This window comes from Mauremys mutica, chromosome 1 (genome assembly GCF_020497125.1).
Source record: "Mauremys mutica isolate MM-2020 ecotype Southern chromosome 1, ASM2049712v1, whole genome shotgun sequence".
Classification (NCBI taxonomy): Eukaryota; Metazoa; Chordata; order Testudines; family Geoemydidae; genus Mauremys; species Mauremys mutica.
In genome coordinates this window covers 323879818-323899965 of record NC_059072.1, presented here as the reverse complement: position 1 = coordinate 323899965, position 20148 = coordinate 323879818, and the positions used below count along the sequence as shown (strand labels likewise).

Here is a 20148-nt window from a genome sequence, read left to right as displayed (position 1 = left end):
AGCAAATACTGGTAGAGGCTCCTTTGCTTATCAGTGTTTGCATGGCCTCATTGCATTTGAATTCTTTCTTGAATCTAAGGCATTTTAGTCAGTAGAGCTATCTTTAGTTCTTTAATGAGATCACTTGGACAATTAGCAGCTTGGAGCTCTGTGTTGTCTGTAGGGGGATATGTCAAGATTGCTTTGCAACATAAGCTCTCTCTTGTATTTTCCTCCACATAATTAGTGCTGCATAAGCAAGAGGGTGCATGAATAATGCTTCATTGCTCAGGACATGCAGGTGAAAGAAAGATAGAAACTGGAACGGATTTTAAGCAGTAGGCTACAACTTCATTAACTCAACACTGTGTAGGGGTGGTATATACTCACCCCCTCTCACATATCATTTAACTGGATCCAGTGTGGAGTTAGAGGTCTCCCACCATATAAGCAATAACCTGGGGTAGACCCCAGGATTCAGCTCATTCTGAGTCCTCTAGCTCTCCCACCCTTAAGGGGGAATCCAAGTGGAGACGTCCCTCAGTCTGTGAAGACTTCAGGTCTCCCTTCTCCCCAGAGGCACAAGATTCACCAGCAAAAATCCTGAGTCTCATTTATCTCTGGGAGCTGGCCCTTTTAGCTCTTATCTACAACTGACACGGGCTGCAAGATGTGACAAACTACACATTCCTATAATAGTTTTTAATATTAGACCTCCAAATCCTATTCTTCTTTACCTCAGCTGTGCTTCCACAATTTGCTGTGAGGAGGGCAAAAATCCACCATCAATTTTCCCCAATGGGAAAAAATTCTTTTCTTATCCCAAAACACAGGCAACCAGTCAGGACCTCAGTATCCTGGAAATACAGCTTGCTATCTACAACTAAAGAGAGAGGGGGCAGGGTAGGCAAAGAGGCAAGGGGCTCCTGCAGCCCAGAGAAAAGTTTAAATTGTTGGGGGAAGCACAGGCGCCAATCAGCTCCCACTCTACCCTCAGCCAGCCAACAGGACACAGTGAATCTGAGGAGAAGGGGAAGTCTGGTGTTTTCAGGGAATGTGCTCCCCTCCCTCTCACAGTGGCAGCATCCCTCCTGAGCCACGGAGCTGGAGATGTGGTTGTGATACTTGGGTGTACAAACTGACTTTAATTGCAAGCTGAATTGGTAAAAGGAGAGTAAAGGTCTATGAATTGTTACAATAATTTGTTATAGAAAACGGTTTCTCAGGCATGGGCTCTCTCCCCTCCACCTCCCTTTGGGGACAGAGCATTCTTCCTGCAGTGGGGCCAACCATCCCCCCTACTGAAATGGGGTGGATTATCTATTTAGATGTAAGGAATTCAGTAAGTATTGCATTTCAAGCTAGTAGGTTTACTCTTGGCGTGCTGGAGTGAGAAGATTTCATGCAGTACCAAATATTTCGCAGAGCAGCAGCTGAATAATGCAATTTAAAATTCAAATGTGATATTTCCCCATATTTTGAGTTATCAGTGTATGGCTCATCACATTGGGGCATTTTTATTACCAGATGTGAGAGCTAAAATCCTAATGAGTTGGGTTTTTTTAATTTTTAGTAACACTTTGAGAAGTATCTTGCTAGGAAGGAAATCTTGGTAGCTTGATCACATTTATATGACTAAGACACTTGATTGTGGGTGTTTTTCTATGTACCTCCTAGGTCTCTGGTTGCATTTGTTCAAAATAATGATTCACAGCTAAAGAGAGTTAAGATCCCCTAAACACTGCTTAGTTTTGAGAAAACATTAGGAAGGGACAAAATAAACTTTAGGGGTAAAATCCTTGCTCCACTGAAATGAATGGGAGCTTTGCCATTGACTTCAGTAGGGCCAGGATTTCACCATAGGAACAGAGGGCAAGATTCTGACCTCAGATAGTCAGTGTAAATCCAGATTAATCCACTGCAGTCAAGGAAATTTCTGTTACAGTGGTGTAAAAGTAATCAGAATCAAGGGCAGAGTTTAAAAAATGTATAAGAGAAATCAATAATTTACAAGAGGGAAGGAGGCAGGGACAAGACAGTACTTTATTTCATCTAGCCTGTTATCTATAGTCTTCAAAATGCACATGTTTAAGACCAACAGCCAAATTTGTTATTAATTATTTGAGATATGGTAGCATCCAGAATCCCCAGTCAGGATTGGGACTCATTTTGCAAGGTACTTGTCACCCACATAGAAAGATACAGTGCCTAAAAATCCTTGGTAACTCACTTTTAAATGGAAGTGAAAGTAAAGTGAAACCTCAAAGCTTTACAGATTCACCCACCAACCTGGGATTTTGAAATACAATACTAGCTTTGTACTTTCCTTATGGTAAAGAAAGTAGCAAAATGAAACACAAAGGAAAAATTAGGGAAAGTTTTCCTTCCTATAATTTTGTTTCTGTACTTCAGAATGTTTGTACAACACCGACATTCTAAGGCAGCACTGTCTAGCAGTTACAAGACTCCTATCTAGGAATGAAGTCTCATCTCCTGAAAAAGGACCAACTGATACAAAGGCTGCTGCCCGCTTAACCTAGCAACAAAGGTTGCCATGGACACATCACCTTGGTGTTCCACTCTGCACTGACTCCCCATAGTACACCGAGTCCAGTTCAGGAATTGCTAACATTCAAATACCTCTCTGCTTTATGGGACTGTCCTGAGCTACCAGTAAGATCACCTCTCCCTTTGCAACCCTGACCATCCACAACAGCTGAGTTCTACCAGAATCATGAAACTATCAATGCGTAAAGGGAGTCTCACGATGGCTAGACACAGAATTTTCACTTTTTCACAGGAGCTGGACCTACACTATTGAACTCACTCCTACTGCAGGTAAGAATGATCATGGAGCTCACCAGTTTCAGAGCTGAATGTAAAACTCACTTCTTTGATTTAGCTTTTCCTCAACAAGTTCTCAGTACAACCACAGTCACTCACTCACACTTACAAACAACTGCCTAGAAACAAATCAAGCCATTCCTCCTACTGGTTGAGAAGGAAGGAAGAGAGATACATTGTTATAGTTTTCTCTATTATTAAATACATTGGAGGTGCTCTGGTTCTACCATGAGGAGGCCATATAAGTACCTAGATAGACAGGGTCAGACCTGAGTTGTATTCCCATTTCTGTCACTAACTCACTATCACACTCTGGACAATTATTATGTAGCCTTTCCATGTTTTGGTTTCCTTACTTGTAAAAGAATGATAATACCTCTGCCTATAAAAATCACTTTGAAATCCTCAGAGGAAAATTCTGAACAAGTGTAAACTACCCTCATGATATAAGTACTTTGATTAGCCTTTTTTGCAACTGCATCAATTGTAGACTCATATTCAATTTGTGATCTACTGTAACACTCAGATCCTTTTCTGCAGTACAGCCGGTATTACCCAGCCATTTTGTAGTTGTGCAATTGATTTTTCTTTTCTATGAGTAGTACTTTACACTTATCTTTATTGAATTTCATCTCGTTGATTTCAGACCAATTCTCCAATTTGTCAAGGTCATTTTGAATTCTAATCCTGGCCTCCAAAGTGCTACAACCCCTCCCAGACTGATGTAATCCACACATTTTATAAGCATGCTCTCCATTCCTTTATCCAAGTCATTTAATGAAAATACTGAATGGTACTGGATTGAGGACCCTGCCAGTAAACAGGGTGAAATTTCATGAAGAAAGTACAATAGAAACCTGTTTATTGAGCTTCCATTATCCAGCTCTCTGTATACTCGAACTGGACAGCAGGGCTCGGGCTGACAGCCTGAGCCCTGCCACTCCCAGGGTGGACAGTCCGAACCCCGCCCATTCTCCGGATTAGTTTATTTTTTTGATTATCCGATCTGGCCATGGTCCCAATTAGATCAGATAAACAAGATTCCACCATATTCCCTTTTATTTTTGAGAAATCTAAAGCACATGGATTATTTTATATATAACTGGTGTGACAGGTTTTAATGTGTCTTAATCAAATCTAATCATTCCTACTTTTTCTAGGTGCTGCACTGATCAGTGAAAAGACTTTCTAGCAACAACTTGGAAAATGATAAAAGCATTTACCATCATTATTTTTTCCTTTTGACAATGATCTATGTCTGTATAGCTCATCAGTCATGTCTTGTAAAAACAGCATGGCACTTTGATCAAACAGCTAACAATAGCTTCCCGTGTGAGGTAAAATGTTGTGAGAGGCCATCAGATAGAAATCACATTTTCCTTGAACAATAGGAACCCAGAAATGATGTGCTTGATTTACTTGCAAATAAAATCATGTGAAAAGTGATATCTCCACACAGGTTAAAAAGACACTGATCCTTTTATTCACCTTTCTATGTGTTAAACAAACTTCACTGTCATGTGGCAACTTAAATGGAGTGTATATGCAGTGATAAAGAGGCACATTCCACCTCTATGAAAAATAACTGCCACTGTTGAAAAATTACCTGCATTAAACCTTACACTTATCCCACAAAGCTTAAGAGCAAGATGTGGGAGTTTGATTTTGATTACAGGTCTCTATTTGTGTGGTAGGCAAAGGTCTTTAACCTACATTTTCTGAATGTACTAGGTACATAGTTTTATCAATGTCATTCCTCATTGGGTCAATGCAGGATTTTATCTAAAACACGAGGCATTCCAGTTTACACTATATATGCAAACACAACCTTTTACTGGTGCTCTCTGTCCTTTGTTTCATTACGAGGGCCTACTGTATTTATAAAGAAGGTAGCTGCAGACATGCTAAACTTATTTTACTCATTTAGCGTTCTATTGAGTCAAGAGCTTCAAAAGAGAGAAGTTTGTTTATTTATTTGAAGACTGGTATGTGCCTCAGTCAGTGGAGTAGAAACACTTTATAGTGTTAGGAGAAATGCCACTCTCCCCTTTTTTGTTCTGGCTTTTCCTAAACCTCAACTGATCGCAACATTTTTTACGAAGTTCAGGGCTGACTGATTCCACTGCAGCTGGACATAAATCAGGCTATCCATTTTATGTTGCTACTTTTTTAGCAGATTATGAACTACCTATTACATTTGAAGAAAATGGAACATTAGTGAAAATAATCTTGTCCCCTTTTAGGTGTGAAAGCACCTAAGTTGTTGTGACGTAAAAACTTGGTGCTCAATAGTATATATGCAAATGTGGTTTCAGCAATTAGTATCAAATCAGGACATTTATATTCCAGAGTAATAGAGGGTCTTAACTGGTTATTTCTTTAAAACTCAGAAGTGCTGGAGATTGCTGTTACACACATGAAGCTATGTTGATGTTTTAAGCTCTGATTATTTCTTCCAGTCACACATGATGCTGGGCTGTCAAGTTGAGAGGGGACAAAGCAAGAGATTCTGCATTAAGATTTACGTGAGCATCTTTCTGACATCACAACATGACTATGATGTTTCAGCCCATATTGGGTATCTGTAGTGGCCACAGGTGAAGTTACAAAGCTGAGAGATGAGTCCATTACATTTTGTTGGCATTACCAGATCAAATTATGGAGGCTCTTCACTTGACAGCCCAGATGAGGAGTCTCCCCATTCCCCATACAAAGAAAGGACTGTTTTGGCCTTGTAACATTTGCTATGACCAGTATGTCAGTCATCACAGATTACGGGGTGCACACACATACACAATTAGTAACAATGGCACATCATAGCAATAAGTAATGGAGTCTCTAGTTAAATAATTACAATCCTTATTTTGTGTTTTATAAACAGAATGATTGACCTATATTATTCTTACAGCTTTTTTCATTAATTTCTGGCTTTCAGTATAAGACTGGTAAAGAGATTCTTTGTGACATACGAGAATAAAATATTTTGCACATTGAAAGATCTGAAGTCACACATTTCAGAGAGTAATGTTTCACAATATTCCATAGCAGTTTCAAAAGGATATGGTGTTCTTCGCTTCCTGTCCTAAAATTGTATATTGTGCTGAATCACCATTAGGCAGCTGCATGGTTCCACTGCAAGAACATTTCAATTGGTGACATGATTCCTGTGTATGTAAAGTTTGTAAAGCTGCTTCTAATTCTTTGGGACAAAACATACTATTTAAATGTACTATTTAAATTATTCTGGAGAGTAGGGAGAGCAACTGTGGCAGTGGAAGGCAAAATTTCTCAGGGCTTGTCTACAAAGCGCCAGCAAAGAGCACTGGAGGGGGGTGATTTGGAAAGTACTGGATCATGTTATGCTCTACTTGCCTCATGTAGATCCTGCTGGTGTGCGCTAAAAGGTACCTAGTTTGTGTTAACATAGCCCTTGAAACAGAATGCAAACTAGGTATCTTTTAGAGCGTGCCTACAAGGTCTACACAGGGCAATTAGAGTGCAGCTTGTTAGTGTGCTTTACAAATCATGCTTTGCTGCACTGCGTAGAAAAGCCCTCATTTTTCTTCAGATTGATGTGCATTGGCTGATACGAGTTTGACCAAACAGGAACAAACTCATCGCTACTCAAACGTGGAACTTATAAGAATGACTACTATCAATGAATGACAACTAGTATTTGTACACTACCTGCAAAACTCAGAATAGCGAAGCTTCTCCTTTCCTGCTCTTCCAAAGAAGTGCACCAGCAATGTTGTATTAACAGCGGAGTCTTCCAATTCTGGTTCCTACAAACAAAAAATAAACTTGTATAATTAATTACTAACAATTCAACACAAAATTGATAATGCATATTTGAACTGGAGTTTCCCAGAAGTCACTTGTAATTTAGTTATTGTTCTTGCAGACAGTATTTCAAGAATTCCAAAGCAAAAGTGAATGGTTCTCTGCCAAGCTGAACTCTGACCTCTGTGTCCAATGTTCTGCTCCTGATATCAAGTACAGTAGCTAAATGCTGATCAACCAGCAAACACAATTTTCCATTTCAATGGTAAAAAGGTTATCAAGGAAATAATTGGAGATAATTATGGGTTACTCAAGAAACAGAAATCATCTCCCTCTGATTTTATTCCCTATTACTGATAATACAGTAATTTGCAAAATTTTAAAATCTAAATACTGTATTGCTTTTCATACTCAAAATCTTAACACCTTCCTGTTACAAGTTTCTTTCCCTTATTCACAACCATATGTTGCTTAGAACATGCAGCATCTACCTGAACTTGGCAAAGTAACCTGGCAATATTTACTCAAAATAAAATTATGGTCCACAGTATGTCTCTTTGACATACTGTGGTTCAAGTGCAAATTTCCCATTAAAAGAACCATTTGGGATAGGAAATAACAGCTGTCTTTGAAAAAAAGACTGTTTTCCAGTTTTATACATGTTTTGAATTAAACTCTAATTGCCATGAAATCAGATAGCATGCTAATATCCACTTTAATGTTGCAGCACAACATACTTTTCTATATTCTTTGTTATTAGTTACTGATAAAATTGCTGGTTAGCTATTCAGCAAGCTTCACTTTTAGGTTAATATTGTCTTCCAAATCAATTTAGCATTCAGATAAAAACAATTTTCAGCTAATTCATCTGGATTGGTTTGGGAACCTTTAGCTCCAGCAAAGTCTGATTTGTAACAAACTCATAAATTAGTCTGAAACACACACATATAAAAAGTAGAATACAAACATTTACATTTATGCATTCAAGCATTATGTATGTTTTTATATTGTTATAAGGCTGTTTGTTAACCTCAATTTTCTCTAACAGCTTATTCTTTTACTGTATAATTTCTTCTTCTTCTGGAAAAAAAATAGCTCTACAGAAAACAAAGAATACACTTCAGCTCAACTACTGCATCTTTATAAAGCCTAAAACCACACAATGTGCTGGATTTCTATGTTTTATTCTTCTTTCACCACTAGCATAGTGGCTTTTCTTTGAACACAACAAAACACTAAGCAACATGAAGAGAGATTTTTTTGGAAGTCCACAGGGATTTCAACAGAACTATTCTTATGACATCTAAATAGCCTCTGTGTCTTTTATCCTGCTGAAGAGGTAAGATGAAAGACAAGAGTCTATTCATGAGATTTAATACTAATGGTTATTTAGCTTTCAGCATCATCAATAACAAGTCCCATTAGTCCACTGTGTGTTTCATGCTTACTGCATATGTGACACAAAGTATTTTACAGTTAAAGAGGTAACATTCCTTGTTTCTATTCTATGCCACATTTCATAAAATGCAAGTAATATGAGATAAGTATGAGCTAACTTAAAAACAATCTTTTCAGGACTCATGCAATGGCACTGCCTTTTGTCATTTGACTGCAGGTAGACAATTTAAATATTCCCAAGGTCTGTGCTTCAGAAGTTTAAATGCTTAGGCTTCATATATGATGACTGATGTATAAAACATTCATATATGCTTATCTGAAAGTCAAAAGCAAAACTTTTTGTTGTCATGTCAGCATCCATGGCTTTTCAAGAAGAAACAAAGGAGGATCAGCCCATAGTATCTGTTTCTAATTAGTTGTGTACTTTCAATTTACATATTAAAGATGGATTTAAAAAGTACATAACAGATTTCCTGAAATCATTTATTTTTAAAATTTAACTTACAACTAAGTAACAACATAATGCTTTCAATAGTCCACTTTTATCTCTATGCCTGTGAAGTCAAAATCTCTTGTGTTGCTCTGAAAACTACAGCTGAAAAGCAAGTGTTTATAATAACCTTTTAAAGACTAAATCTACAACAGAAAAGGCACGTTGTTCCTCTACTCAAATTTCTCCTTATAAACTAGAAGACGATATATAAACAATACCTATCTCATCTTATCTAAGATGACAAAGCCTATCCCTGGATTTATAATAAATATGCACCTACTTGTTTGCTACCCTCTTTATCAGTTGAAATTCCAAGGTGGAATTGGCACATGTCCAAGCACTATGCTAGTGAGAGTTAAGTGTGTTTAAAAAACTACAAAATAGTACTTTTCTTGAAAGCAGAATGTGTGATAGGAAACCTGAGAGACAACAGCTTAAGGGTTTCAAAAAACTTCTTTTGCCAAGGTTAATGCTATTAAATTAAGGTACATTGTTAGTACATAATTCTTTTTTGTCCACAGAATCATTAGCTGCCTTTCCTGCTGATCTCCATGTATTGTATAAATTAATATCCCCATGACAATTCTTTGTTAAAAGGTATGAGAGATGTATTAATATTTCCAACCCCTCACTCTTCTGAGGTTAGGTGGAAACATAATTTAGATTTTGAAACTTTCTTCCTCAGCTTTGGGAATGAATGGTGACCTAATCTAGTATACAAACACATCACCAATGAACTCAATGTTTGCAGGACTGGGGCCTTAAGTATCAGACTATTGGCAAGTATTAGCTAGAGTAGAAAAATGGTATTAGGCAGTGGAAGCTGTTCAAAGAGGTGTTACAAACTGTGATGGGGAGACAGTCTCTATTTTCAGAACAAAAATAAGTGCAGAAATGAGAAAAAATGATTTTCATAAATTCATTTATAAGAGACAAATAAAACTATTCTATTCTTTATCGTTGTAGCTGAGCACCTTCCAATAGTGCATTAAGCTACATGACTAACATCTGTCACATATTGTTTGTTCTCTCATTCTCTCCCTAGGGGGAGAAGTATGTGCAGCGCTTTATTTTGTTTGGGTAGTTTTTAAAAATATACATGTTGATATTTATATTAGAGAAGGCAGGGTCAAAGAAACGTGCCTTGCACATGGAGCAGAAGGTGGTGAGGCTCGTTATGGTCCCTAGTTCCTGTAGGAGTTCATTCCACAGTTTTGGAACAGCCCCCAAGAAAGTTCTGTCTCCCATGCAGACAAGCTTATTGTAGCAGGTTCCACAGTGTCAGAGGACAATTGTTGACCACAGTCTTCATCCTGGAGCTTTAGATGATCTTTTAGGTATGGTGGACTCATGGAGCACCTTGAAAATAAGGACTGAGGACACTGATTTCGATTTGATATTCTATGGAAGGCAGTGTACAAAGCAGAAGACAAGTGTGATGTGCTCACAGTAGCCAATGTTGCTGAGAGGAAATGCTGGAGTGTTCTGTATTAGTTGGTGTTTCCTAAGTGCTGAAGCCTTCATGCCCAGGGATACTGCAACGCTGTAGTCCAGTTCAGAGATGAAAAAAGCAAATCATCTCTCTCCAGAACAAGGGATGGAAAAGGAGTTGTATGACTGAAGAAGTTATGAATAGAAAGAGTGCTTGACACATGATCAAAATGGACATCAGTGGAAAATGCATATGGCCAAGTCTGAGAGTAAGTTGTTATAGCTGCATCAAATTTCAGTTTAAGAGTTTAAAATCTCCTGTTTTTAAGAAATCAATAGCAGTGCCCCTAAGAACCAGTTAAATGTTTCACAAAAGACACACACGAGATACTTCATGTGGAAACAAGCTCATTAGAGAATTCAGAACCATATGCCTAATTTGTCATTTGGAAACAACTGTCAATGTAGATAATATACTGTATTATCTTGCCTAATATGAAACTTTACTTTATAAACAAATGCAAAACATCCTACACAATTAATCACTCCTTGCTAATGGTAATTAAAGTTCATTTTGTACCATTATACTTATTTTAGCCTTTTTGAAAAATTACACATTATTAATTAAAAGTATTTAAATAGTTTAAGAAACTGGTTTGACTATGTACTAGTCTTAGAAACAATGGTGGGTTTTTTGGGTCAAAGTCCCCTTTGTTATTAAATTGTACCTGTATTATTGGTGAAAATCAACACCTCCTCAATATATCCCAGAGGTTTTTCCATTTTGATACTGTTTAGGATAACATACACTTCTGTAAGTTAGCTAGGAAATACACTAGCTAGGGAACAATTATAAGCAATACCACTCCCCATGCGTCAGTGCTGGAGATGCTCACCAGCTGCAGTCACAAAACAAAACGAAACAAGCAATATCCTCTCACCCAGATTTTAACACTGTAAAATAAAGGGAAACATGGAGGTTTTACATCATCTTCATGAGCATCTGGCATTGCCCAGGATGTTGGAGACAGGATACTGGATGAGAGGGATCACAGCTCTCTAGGCTATGACATATCTTATGCTGCAATAAAATTTTGCCTAATGGCCTCAAAAGAAAGTGGTGCTCACTGAACTGATGAAAAGCCTTCTGAAATGGATAGGGCAAAAAAGCATGTCTCGATCTAAATACATGACAAAACCCTATATACGTCAAACTAAGGGTATTTTAAAATTTAAAATTTTAATTTTCCCAAAACAAACTTTTTAATTTGAATTGGCCTTTGGAGCCACCTACTGGCAGCAACCATCTCAATAGAATGTGTGACTCCATTTAAGATATGAGATGGCTGTGAACTCCTTGGGGCAGCAAGGAGTTTGTTCTGTTTGTACAGTGCCTAATACAACGGGGTCCTAGTCCAGGACTAGGACTCCTAAGGGTTATAGTAATACCAATAAATAACAATACCACCATCTGGGAGTTCCGCAGAACAGACAGTCAGTCACCAACAGGCTTTAATTCTTATGTCACAATTACAACTGTTTCTATGTGAGTCCCTCATGGGGAGAGGAAGGAATGCCAGGTGGGACAGGCAGTTAGTGCTCGTGGCAGCAAGGCTAGATGGGCCAAAGAGACAGCATGTGTGAATGTGGCCCACCTGCCAAATCTGTGCACTTGCCCATCTATGTACTGGCTACACCATTTCCAAGATGTATCAAATCCTGGTAGCCAGGGTGCTCCCCACAGCATCTCTCCTGGCATTAGCCTTGTACAGGCATAACTTTAGGGTCTGCCTACTCCCCATCCTCAGAGTGATTAAGGCTCTTAGTTCTAACTGAGCATTTCACACAAGATAAAATCCTAGGATTGTTGGTCTTTGTAAGAAAGTAATTTCATATGCAAATCATAATAGCGTTGAGAAACTATGTACTTATTTTTCTCCGCTGAAACTACTGTAGTGATCCTTTGGCTCTAAAGGGACACAATCAACTTTAAAAAAATCATACTTCTGACAGCTCATCTTTTATCTACTATATTTAAAAATAACACCAATGATTACCACAACATTAAGATATTAGAGAAAAAAATTTATACTTTTGACAGAATTTTTGTAGAGTCAGTTTTGATTTTTATTCTGTAGAAGCAGCAAAGAATCCTGTGGCACCTTATAGACTAACAGACGTTTTGCAGCATGAGCTTTCGTGGGTGAATACCCACTTCTTCGGATGCAAGTAGTGGAAATTTCCAGGGGCAGGTTTATATAGGCAAGCAAGAAGGAAGCTAGAGATAACGAGGTTAGTTCAATCAGGGAGGATGAGGCCCTGTTCTAGCAGTTGAGTGAAAACCAAGGGAGGAGAAACTGGTTCTGTAGTAGGCAAGCCATTCACAGTCTTTGTTTAATCCTGAGCTGATGGTGTCAAATTTGCAGATGAACTGGAGCTCAGCAGTTTCTCTTTGAAGTCTGGTCCTGAAGTTTTTTTGCTGCAGGATGGCCACCTTAAGATCTGCTATTGTGTGGCCAGGGAGGTTAAAGTGTTCTCCTACAGGTTTTTGTATATTGCCATTCCTAATATCTGATTTGTGTCCATTTATCCTTTTCCTTAGAGACTGTCCAGTTTGGCCGATGTACATAGCAGAGGGGCATTGCTGGCATATGATGGCATATATTACATTGGTGGACGTGCAGGTGAATGAACCGGTGATGGTGTGGCTGATCTGGTTAGGTCCTGTGATGGTGTCACTGGTGTAGATATGTGGGCAGAGTTGGCATCGAGGTTTGTTGCATGGATTGGTTCCTGAGCTAGAGTTACTATGGTGCGGTGTGAAGTTACTGGTGAGAATATGCTTCAGGTTGGCAGGTTGTCTGTGGGCGAGGACTGGCCTGCCACCCAAGGCCTGTGAAAGTGTGGGGTCATTGTCCAGGATGGGTTGTAGATCCCTGATGATGCGCTGGAGGGGTTTTAGCTGGGGACTGTATGTGATGGCCAGTGGAGTCCTGTTGGTTTCTTTCTTGGGTTTGTCTTGCAGTAGGAGGCTTCTGGGTACACGTCTGGCTCTGTTGATCTGTTTCCTTATTTCCTCGTGCGGGTACTGTAGTTTTGAGAATGCTTGGTGGAGATTTTGTAGGTGTTGGTCTCTGTCTGTGGGGTTAGGGCAGATGCGGTTGTACCTCAGTGCTTGGCTGTAGACAATGGATCTTGTGGTGTGCCCAGGATGGAAGCTGGAGGCATGAAGGTAGGCATAGCGGTCAGTAGGTTTTCGGTATAGGGTGGTGTTAATGTGACCATCAATTATTTGCACCGTAGTGTCTAGGAAGTGGACACACCCCTGAACGACACAAGTTACATTGACTTAAGCACTGTCCACACCAGTGCTATGTCGGTGGGAGACACTATCCCGTCAACATAGCTTCTGCCTCTCAGTGCTCTCCTGTCATATAGCGTGTCTTCACCAGATGTGCAGTGGCAGCACAGTTGCATCAATGCAGCTGCGCCGATGTAGCACTTGAGTGTACACTGCTCTTAGTCTCAACTCTTAAATTAGTTCCTAGAGAGCTGAGGTGTTCACAACTAAATGTGACCAATTGCATCATAGAGATCCTTTGAATTCTTATGCTGTAACTGCGATGGGGCAAAGAAAATAATTTTTGCTTCCACCTAGTATTGGCTAAACCTCAATCCACTATTTTTATGAATAGTGGACAGCCTGGTTAATCTGAGCTGTCTTCATTTGGTGGCTGAGGAAAATTCCCAAGGCAGAAGGGAATTGTATAGTACTTTCAAGAAAGTAAAGCAGATTTAGACTGAATTATCTGCTTCTATGGAGGCAGAGCAATATCTTGATGGGGCAAACACCAGGTCTTCATGCTTAATGTTAGGAATACTTTGTACCACAATCATGTCTTCCTGTTTGTTGAAGGCCAGTGAGGAAGAACTGGTTCTGTAGTTTGTAGAGACTATCAGTGTCTTAAAAATTGCTGGTTTTCATAAGGAAGCTCCTCTTCACCATCTTGCTGGACAATGACAATCTAGCCAGGTATCACCTTAGTATCTGATCTTCCAGTTTTGGCTAAGTTGTAAAGAAGGTTGTGGTGAGACAACTTTCAAATACATAGATGCCTCAGATCTCCATGACCCCTGTCAATCTGGGTACTAATCTGGGTGCAGGACAGAGAAAGCACTGGTGGTGCATTCATCTCCTCCTGGCAATGTGTTCTTACTGACATTGTTAGTTTTATCAGCTACCTTCAAACATGAGGTGTTATGCTGAAGACTCCCAACTCTGTTTCTCAATCTCATACAATCTAGCCATTGGTACAGAATGCCTTATCTGTGTGTTTAGTAGAGATTACAGAGTGGATGACAGTTAGCTGGCTGAAGCTCAGTCTGGGAAAAAATTAGGTAATGTTGGTAGATTGAGGGAGGTAGCCAAAAGATAGGAGGAGGATTATATCTGCTCCTTTTATTGGGGATTGTGGTAGCCATTTGTTAACAAAGTTATCAATCTGTGGGAGCCCCAAGTACTGCTGGAAGATTGTCTAGGATTCTTTTTTATATCTTCAACTGGTCCAGAGACTGCAAACATTTTCATTGGATGTGGACCTGACTAAAGTAATCCATATCTTTCTCAACACAACATTAAGGGCCACATTGTAAATCAATAGAAACTGAAGCTGATGCAGAATGTGGAAGCTACTCTATAGTCTGTGCTGATTGCCTATTGGCTCTTGGGTGCGTTGATTTTAGCCTAGAAAGTCCTATATGGCTTGGGACTTACCTATCTGAGATACAGTCTCTCTCCTCATGTAACATTATATTATTCTTTCTATAAACACAGTTGTTAGGATATAGATATTCAAGCCTGTTTGGCTTGTGTATTTTTATTACTTAGCTAGTTATAGGGGTATAAAAGAAATAATTAAAATCATTGTCTATCTGTGTAAGGGCCTTCTCTCACTGTGACAGTCTGAGGCCCTGTTTAGTCAAATTGAAATAAAGCAATCTGGGGCTGTTAGGAAGGTGATCCGATCTATCACCTCCAGAGAAAGGGAAGAGCCTAGAACACGTAAAAGGAAATTTAGTTTGATAGTTTTCTGTCTGCTAAGAACTTACTTATTAATAGACACAGCTGGAGAACCCTTATGTTTGTATAGATGTAGTTGTAAAACCCTTATGTTTGTATTGTTTTGTATGGTTATTTGCATGGTCTTTGTCTGGTTCTGTAATTGTTTTTGTTAGCTGTATAATTAATTTTGCTAGGTGTAAACTAATTAAGGTGGTGGAATATAATTGGTTAGCTAATCATGTTACAATACGTTAGGATTGGTTAGGTAAATTTTAGTAGAATGATTGGTTAAGGTATAGCTAAAATATTACTATATAAATTAGGGGCAAACAGGAAGTAAGTTGGGATTAGAAAATAAGGAAAAAGGAACTTGGATTTAAGCTTGCTGGAAGTTCACTCCAATAAACATCAAATTGTTTGCACCTTCAGACTTTGGGTATTGTTGCTTTCTGTTCATACGAGAAGGACCAGGGAAGTGTGAGAGTGAAGGAATAAGCTCTCTAACAACCGTTTTTCATAAATTATAAAAACGTTGCTTTTAAATACAAGCTTATGAACTCTAAATAATAGAGTGGTTACATAGTACTGAAGTACATTACTTTAATATGTTTTATTACAAAACTCAGAAGTAAAACTGAAAAACATTTATAATACTTCTCTTACCAAAATTAAATAGCAGAGGGAACAGATAATGCACTTTCATTTAATTAGAAGTACCATAGTTGAAATGGATGAATTAATCTATAAGTGCTGCAAAAAACACTAACATACAGAGTTTAGTGTAAGTTCTATAGAAACCTGCTTAAGAAAAATGATTAACTTACTGTCTATAAGCATACCTGTGATACTGTTTCATGTCCAGAAGCTTTTCTCAAGTCATCTTGCTTCCCAATGATTTTCTGAAGCTAAACATAACAGAAACAGAGAATCTGTAAACATTTTGATTGGCTTAAGATTCTTGTATTTCTATTTTAGGAATTTTTTTATTAACCTCACCTTTTAATTATTCTCATATTTTTCTATTGCTCTGTTTTCTGACCATCAAATTATTTTGTGTATTAAAAAATCCTTTCTATATTTAAAAGATATTTTGCCGAAATGTTTACCCTTCCTCCCTCTTTTCTACAGAGGTCCAATCCATCACAGTTCTCTTGCTTAATAAGTTCAAGCAAAACACTGGGTAATGAGCTGTCTTTTTACTTGTCATTCTAGTCTTACTGACAGAGGTTCTCTTATATTGGGAGCATCTTTTTGTACCATCCACCCCTGAAAAATCTCAAGATTCAGGGATGTTACATCCAGGATCATAAGGAGATAAGAAATATGAAAGTGGAAAATATGGTTATGTTTCCCCACCCCAACTACTTTACCAATGCATATTTAAATGCTTTGGAATAGTTCTCAAATAGTGTAAAACCCTCCCTCTAGACAACAAAAAACTTGTCTGTTTAAATAAGGTACCATATGGTTAACAAGATCAACTAATTTCAAATTCAAAGCAATTTAACTAGCTAGTCAGAGAAACTACTTTTTGTTTTTTAAGTCAAAATGTGGCCTGGACTTTTTTAAAAAATAAAACAAACATTCTTGAATGAGTCAATGAATAGAATTTTCAAAAAGCACGTAAGTTTCATTTTCAAAAGTCACATAGAGCCTAAGTCAGTCTCATTTTCAAAAGTCATTTAGTAAAATTTTCAAACAGCACAAAATATTTAAAATAATTGTATCAGGAAAAAAACAGCTATTAATCTGCACTTTACTATAAATACATATGTATTATTCAGAAACACACTCAGCAGCAAGCTTTCTTAATGGATATATTTTATAACTGTTCACAAACAGCTTGAGAAGTCAATATACTCACAAAATCCAGTGAAATAGTACATAGCAAAGTTCACCTACCTTTCATAGACATTTGTACCAGTCCTCAAGTGGATAGCAAAAATAAAAGAACAAGGAACTTGTCATTACATTTGGGATACAGGCGTAGACATGAACAGATCACTGTGGATTTCAAGTCACTTAAGGGAAGATGTTTTTAAAACCAATATTTATATTGCCATCTTCTAGTGTGTTCTCTCTCTGAAACATCTCTGGGCTATCTCTCATGCTGTCCCTTATTAATGGGAAAAGCTTCCTAACAAAATCCATAAAGCCACTACTTTGTTTTCAAATCCCTCCTTAGTTCATTTCTGCAATGATGCCTAAAAAGCAATACTGGTTGACATGGCTCTGCAGATGGTGAGCCAAGAACACTGTTTATTGCTCACACTGTTGTTACCATTCTTCTCCAACCCCTTTCATTCTGTTTGTCTAATCTACCTGTTGTTTCTTGTCATAACCTAGATTCTGAGTTCTCTGAGGCAGGGACTGGCTTTTTTATAGCATGCTTATACAATCTTTAGCACAATGAGGCCTTTATCCTTGGCTGATGTCCTATTTCTGGTTCTTGCAGGACCTTTGATGCCTATACTAAAAGCACTGCCTTTGTAGGAGCATGAAGTTCTTCTGGTAATGAACCAAATTTTCATAGCAAATAGCAAATTCTGCTTTGGACAAATTCATGATTGCTCACAAGTGGAAAAATTAAGCCAATTTGTTTGAAAACTCCCTTTTACTTTCTTATCTGAAGAATTTCTACCTTTTGTTTACATGAAAACATAAGAGATGAAGTAGCAAAACTTTTATTCTTCCACAAACCAAAGAAATGTGATTTTTCATTGGTTTCAATGCTTGTGAGAATTTTTTTTTAAATATACAATCTGCTGAGAGCACTCACTCACATGTCTAGGCTTAAAGTGTAATTTTGAAAAGAAAGCTATCTATAAGATTTGTTGTTTTCTAAAACATAAATAACCGCAAAGTTCATTATCCACTTTCTAGAAAAAAAATTACGGTAATTGGTCTTTTCAGAAGTTTGAAGAGGTTTTTCTAGGACAAGGGGGGTGGGAGGAGGAAGAGGTAATTTCCAGTGGAATACAGAGAACTGTGCCCTTAAGTAAGAGATTCTCATCACATTGTAACATTTATCTGTGTTTAATATTTATATCAGTTTATCACAGTAATACACTAATGGCCATCATCCTTTAAATAAAACAAGTCAAAGAGGGTGAGGCATATTATGCATAATTGATGCTTCTCTACCAAAGAAATATATTATTAAGAAGCAATCTTCTCAGAAGAAGACTTGCTTTAGTAGAATAGACTTCTTCATTTTTTAAAACAAAAACAAATGAAACAATTTTTCATTTTTAGAATTATACACTGAAGTTAGTGTGGAACTGTTAGCGCTGGAGACTGTACAAGTATTGTACGCCACACCTCCACGACTGAGAGAGTAGTTCATTGTCCATGTTCAGTTAATTTTTGGCTTCTAGTTATTTTGTGATGTGCACTCGTTTGGTGCTCCACTCAGGGCAGCCCAGAACCATAAGCCACTGTGTTACTCCTCTGCCTTAGGAAGATTAGACTGTGTCTCCACTCTTTGCCACACTAGTCTGCTTCACCAGGAAATTCCTCAGGACTCTGCCAGCTTTAATTTTGCCATGCAGGTAATAATCAGTGAACCCCAGTTCCAAGTTCCCCAGAGGTGTCCCTCTGCAATGTCCAGTCCCTCTCACTGGATCCTCCCAGAAATCATTAAGTTCATTGCCTCCAAAGAGACAGTACAGATTAATTGGGGACTCACTCTATACTTCAATATAACAGCACTGAGATGGTCATAGTAAAACTAAGAATAAGTTTATTAATAAAGAACAGAGATTTAAGTGATACTAAGCAAGAGAAAAAGATACAGGTATGGTTAAAAATAAAACACAACACAACATGCTTTCTAGTGACTAAAACTAGCAAGTTAAAATCTTCGCCTAAGCAGTTTTCTTTCTTACATCAAGTTACTAGCATATCCAGCCCCCCAGAACAGAGGATCCAATATTCACGGAATCAGAGGGTGCTGTCCCCTTCGTTCCCTAAGCGATGGATAACAGAGGTCTTCTGTCCTCCCTTTTATAGTCCAGAAGACCTTTGAAATGTATTCTTTGAAAACTAAACACAAAGTTCCTCTCCCCTGCTGTTGTGTAGATGCCAAAATGTCTTCCTCATGCTCTAGCCAGTTTGCTTTTTCAATTGGCTTAATCACTTCATTTACCCTAGATGAAAATGTACTTCTATTGTCTCTGGCCTCACCTTGCTCAGTTTACATTGGAGATACAGGCAATCAGGTTATTTGCCCTGTCTGCTCAGATTGCTGGGTCTGAACATATTTTAGGAACATATTTCCAGCACACATACATAATTCTTTACATGCTAACCAAACACACATCAATATATACACAATCAATCAGTGTGTCAATAGTTTTTATATGATAACTTACAAGACACTGTTTGGCTAAATGTTCTGACAACAGTGTGTTGGGTGCCTCCTTTGCCAGTTTGCATAAAGGGATTCAGGGTCACAACTTGTCAGCTAGGAACTATATTGAGACCAACAATTCACTTCGCTCACTATCCTAATAAAGTCTAAATCATACAGCAATTGTAGGTGTGACCACATCTGTGCAGTGTAGGAAATGAGAAATACTAAACAGTCATTACACTAATTCGTTATCTTTTGAGTAGTTGACTAAATCCAGAGAGTTTTTAGAGTAGCAGCCGTGTTAGTCTGTATCCGCAAAAAGAACAAGAGTACTTGTGGCACCTTAGAGACTAACAAATTTATTTGAGCATAAGCTTTCGTGGGCTACAGCAGGCCAGGGAGCAATGCCTCTAGTTTACCTCATCTAACATTTTTCATTATAAGACCCTATCTTCAGTTTTTTTAGAACTTTGCCAAAGTGTAAACATTCAGACTGAAATCTTCTGTTTGCTGTCTGCTTTAGGATGATTTTTTTGTGTGTGAAACTTTCATCTGAAACAGTTCATCCATTGGAAGAATGTGGGTTTTTTTTTCCTTTGATGATGCTAAAAAATTCTTACAATCATTTCATTGAGAAGCTCTAGTGCCTCCATGCTCTAGAGCAAGGACTTGAAATATGACAGGGGGAAGCCTTGGGATTAGAGAAGTATTTTGCTGTCCTCACAAATATGCACTGAAATTTGGCTGAGTGATAAGCCTCCGAAAAATCACAGTTTGCACGTCAGTACGGGTTTGTTAGAGGCA

The 20148-nt window shown here is 38.1% G+C and overlaps 1 protein-coding gene across 2 annotated transcripts in view; it reads right to left on the bottom strand.

Moving 5' to 3' along the window:
• The window catches only part of MICU2 (mitochondrial calcium uptake 2), a 233543-nt gene that overhangs the window by 7333 nt on the left and 206062 nt on the right, over nt 1-20148 (bottom strand). For both annotated transcript variants that reach the window (XM_045017582.1, XM_045017589.1), the window contains exons 7-8: nt 15830-15895; nt 6511-6608 (exon numbers count right to left, since the gene is read on the bottom strand). In XM_045017582.1, coding sequence (XP_044873517.1) covers nt 6511-6608; nt 15830-15895 — 164 coding nt within the window. The remainder of the gene's footprint in view (nt 1-6510; nt 6609-15829; nt 15896-20148) is intronic.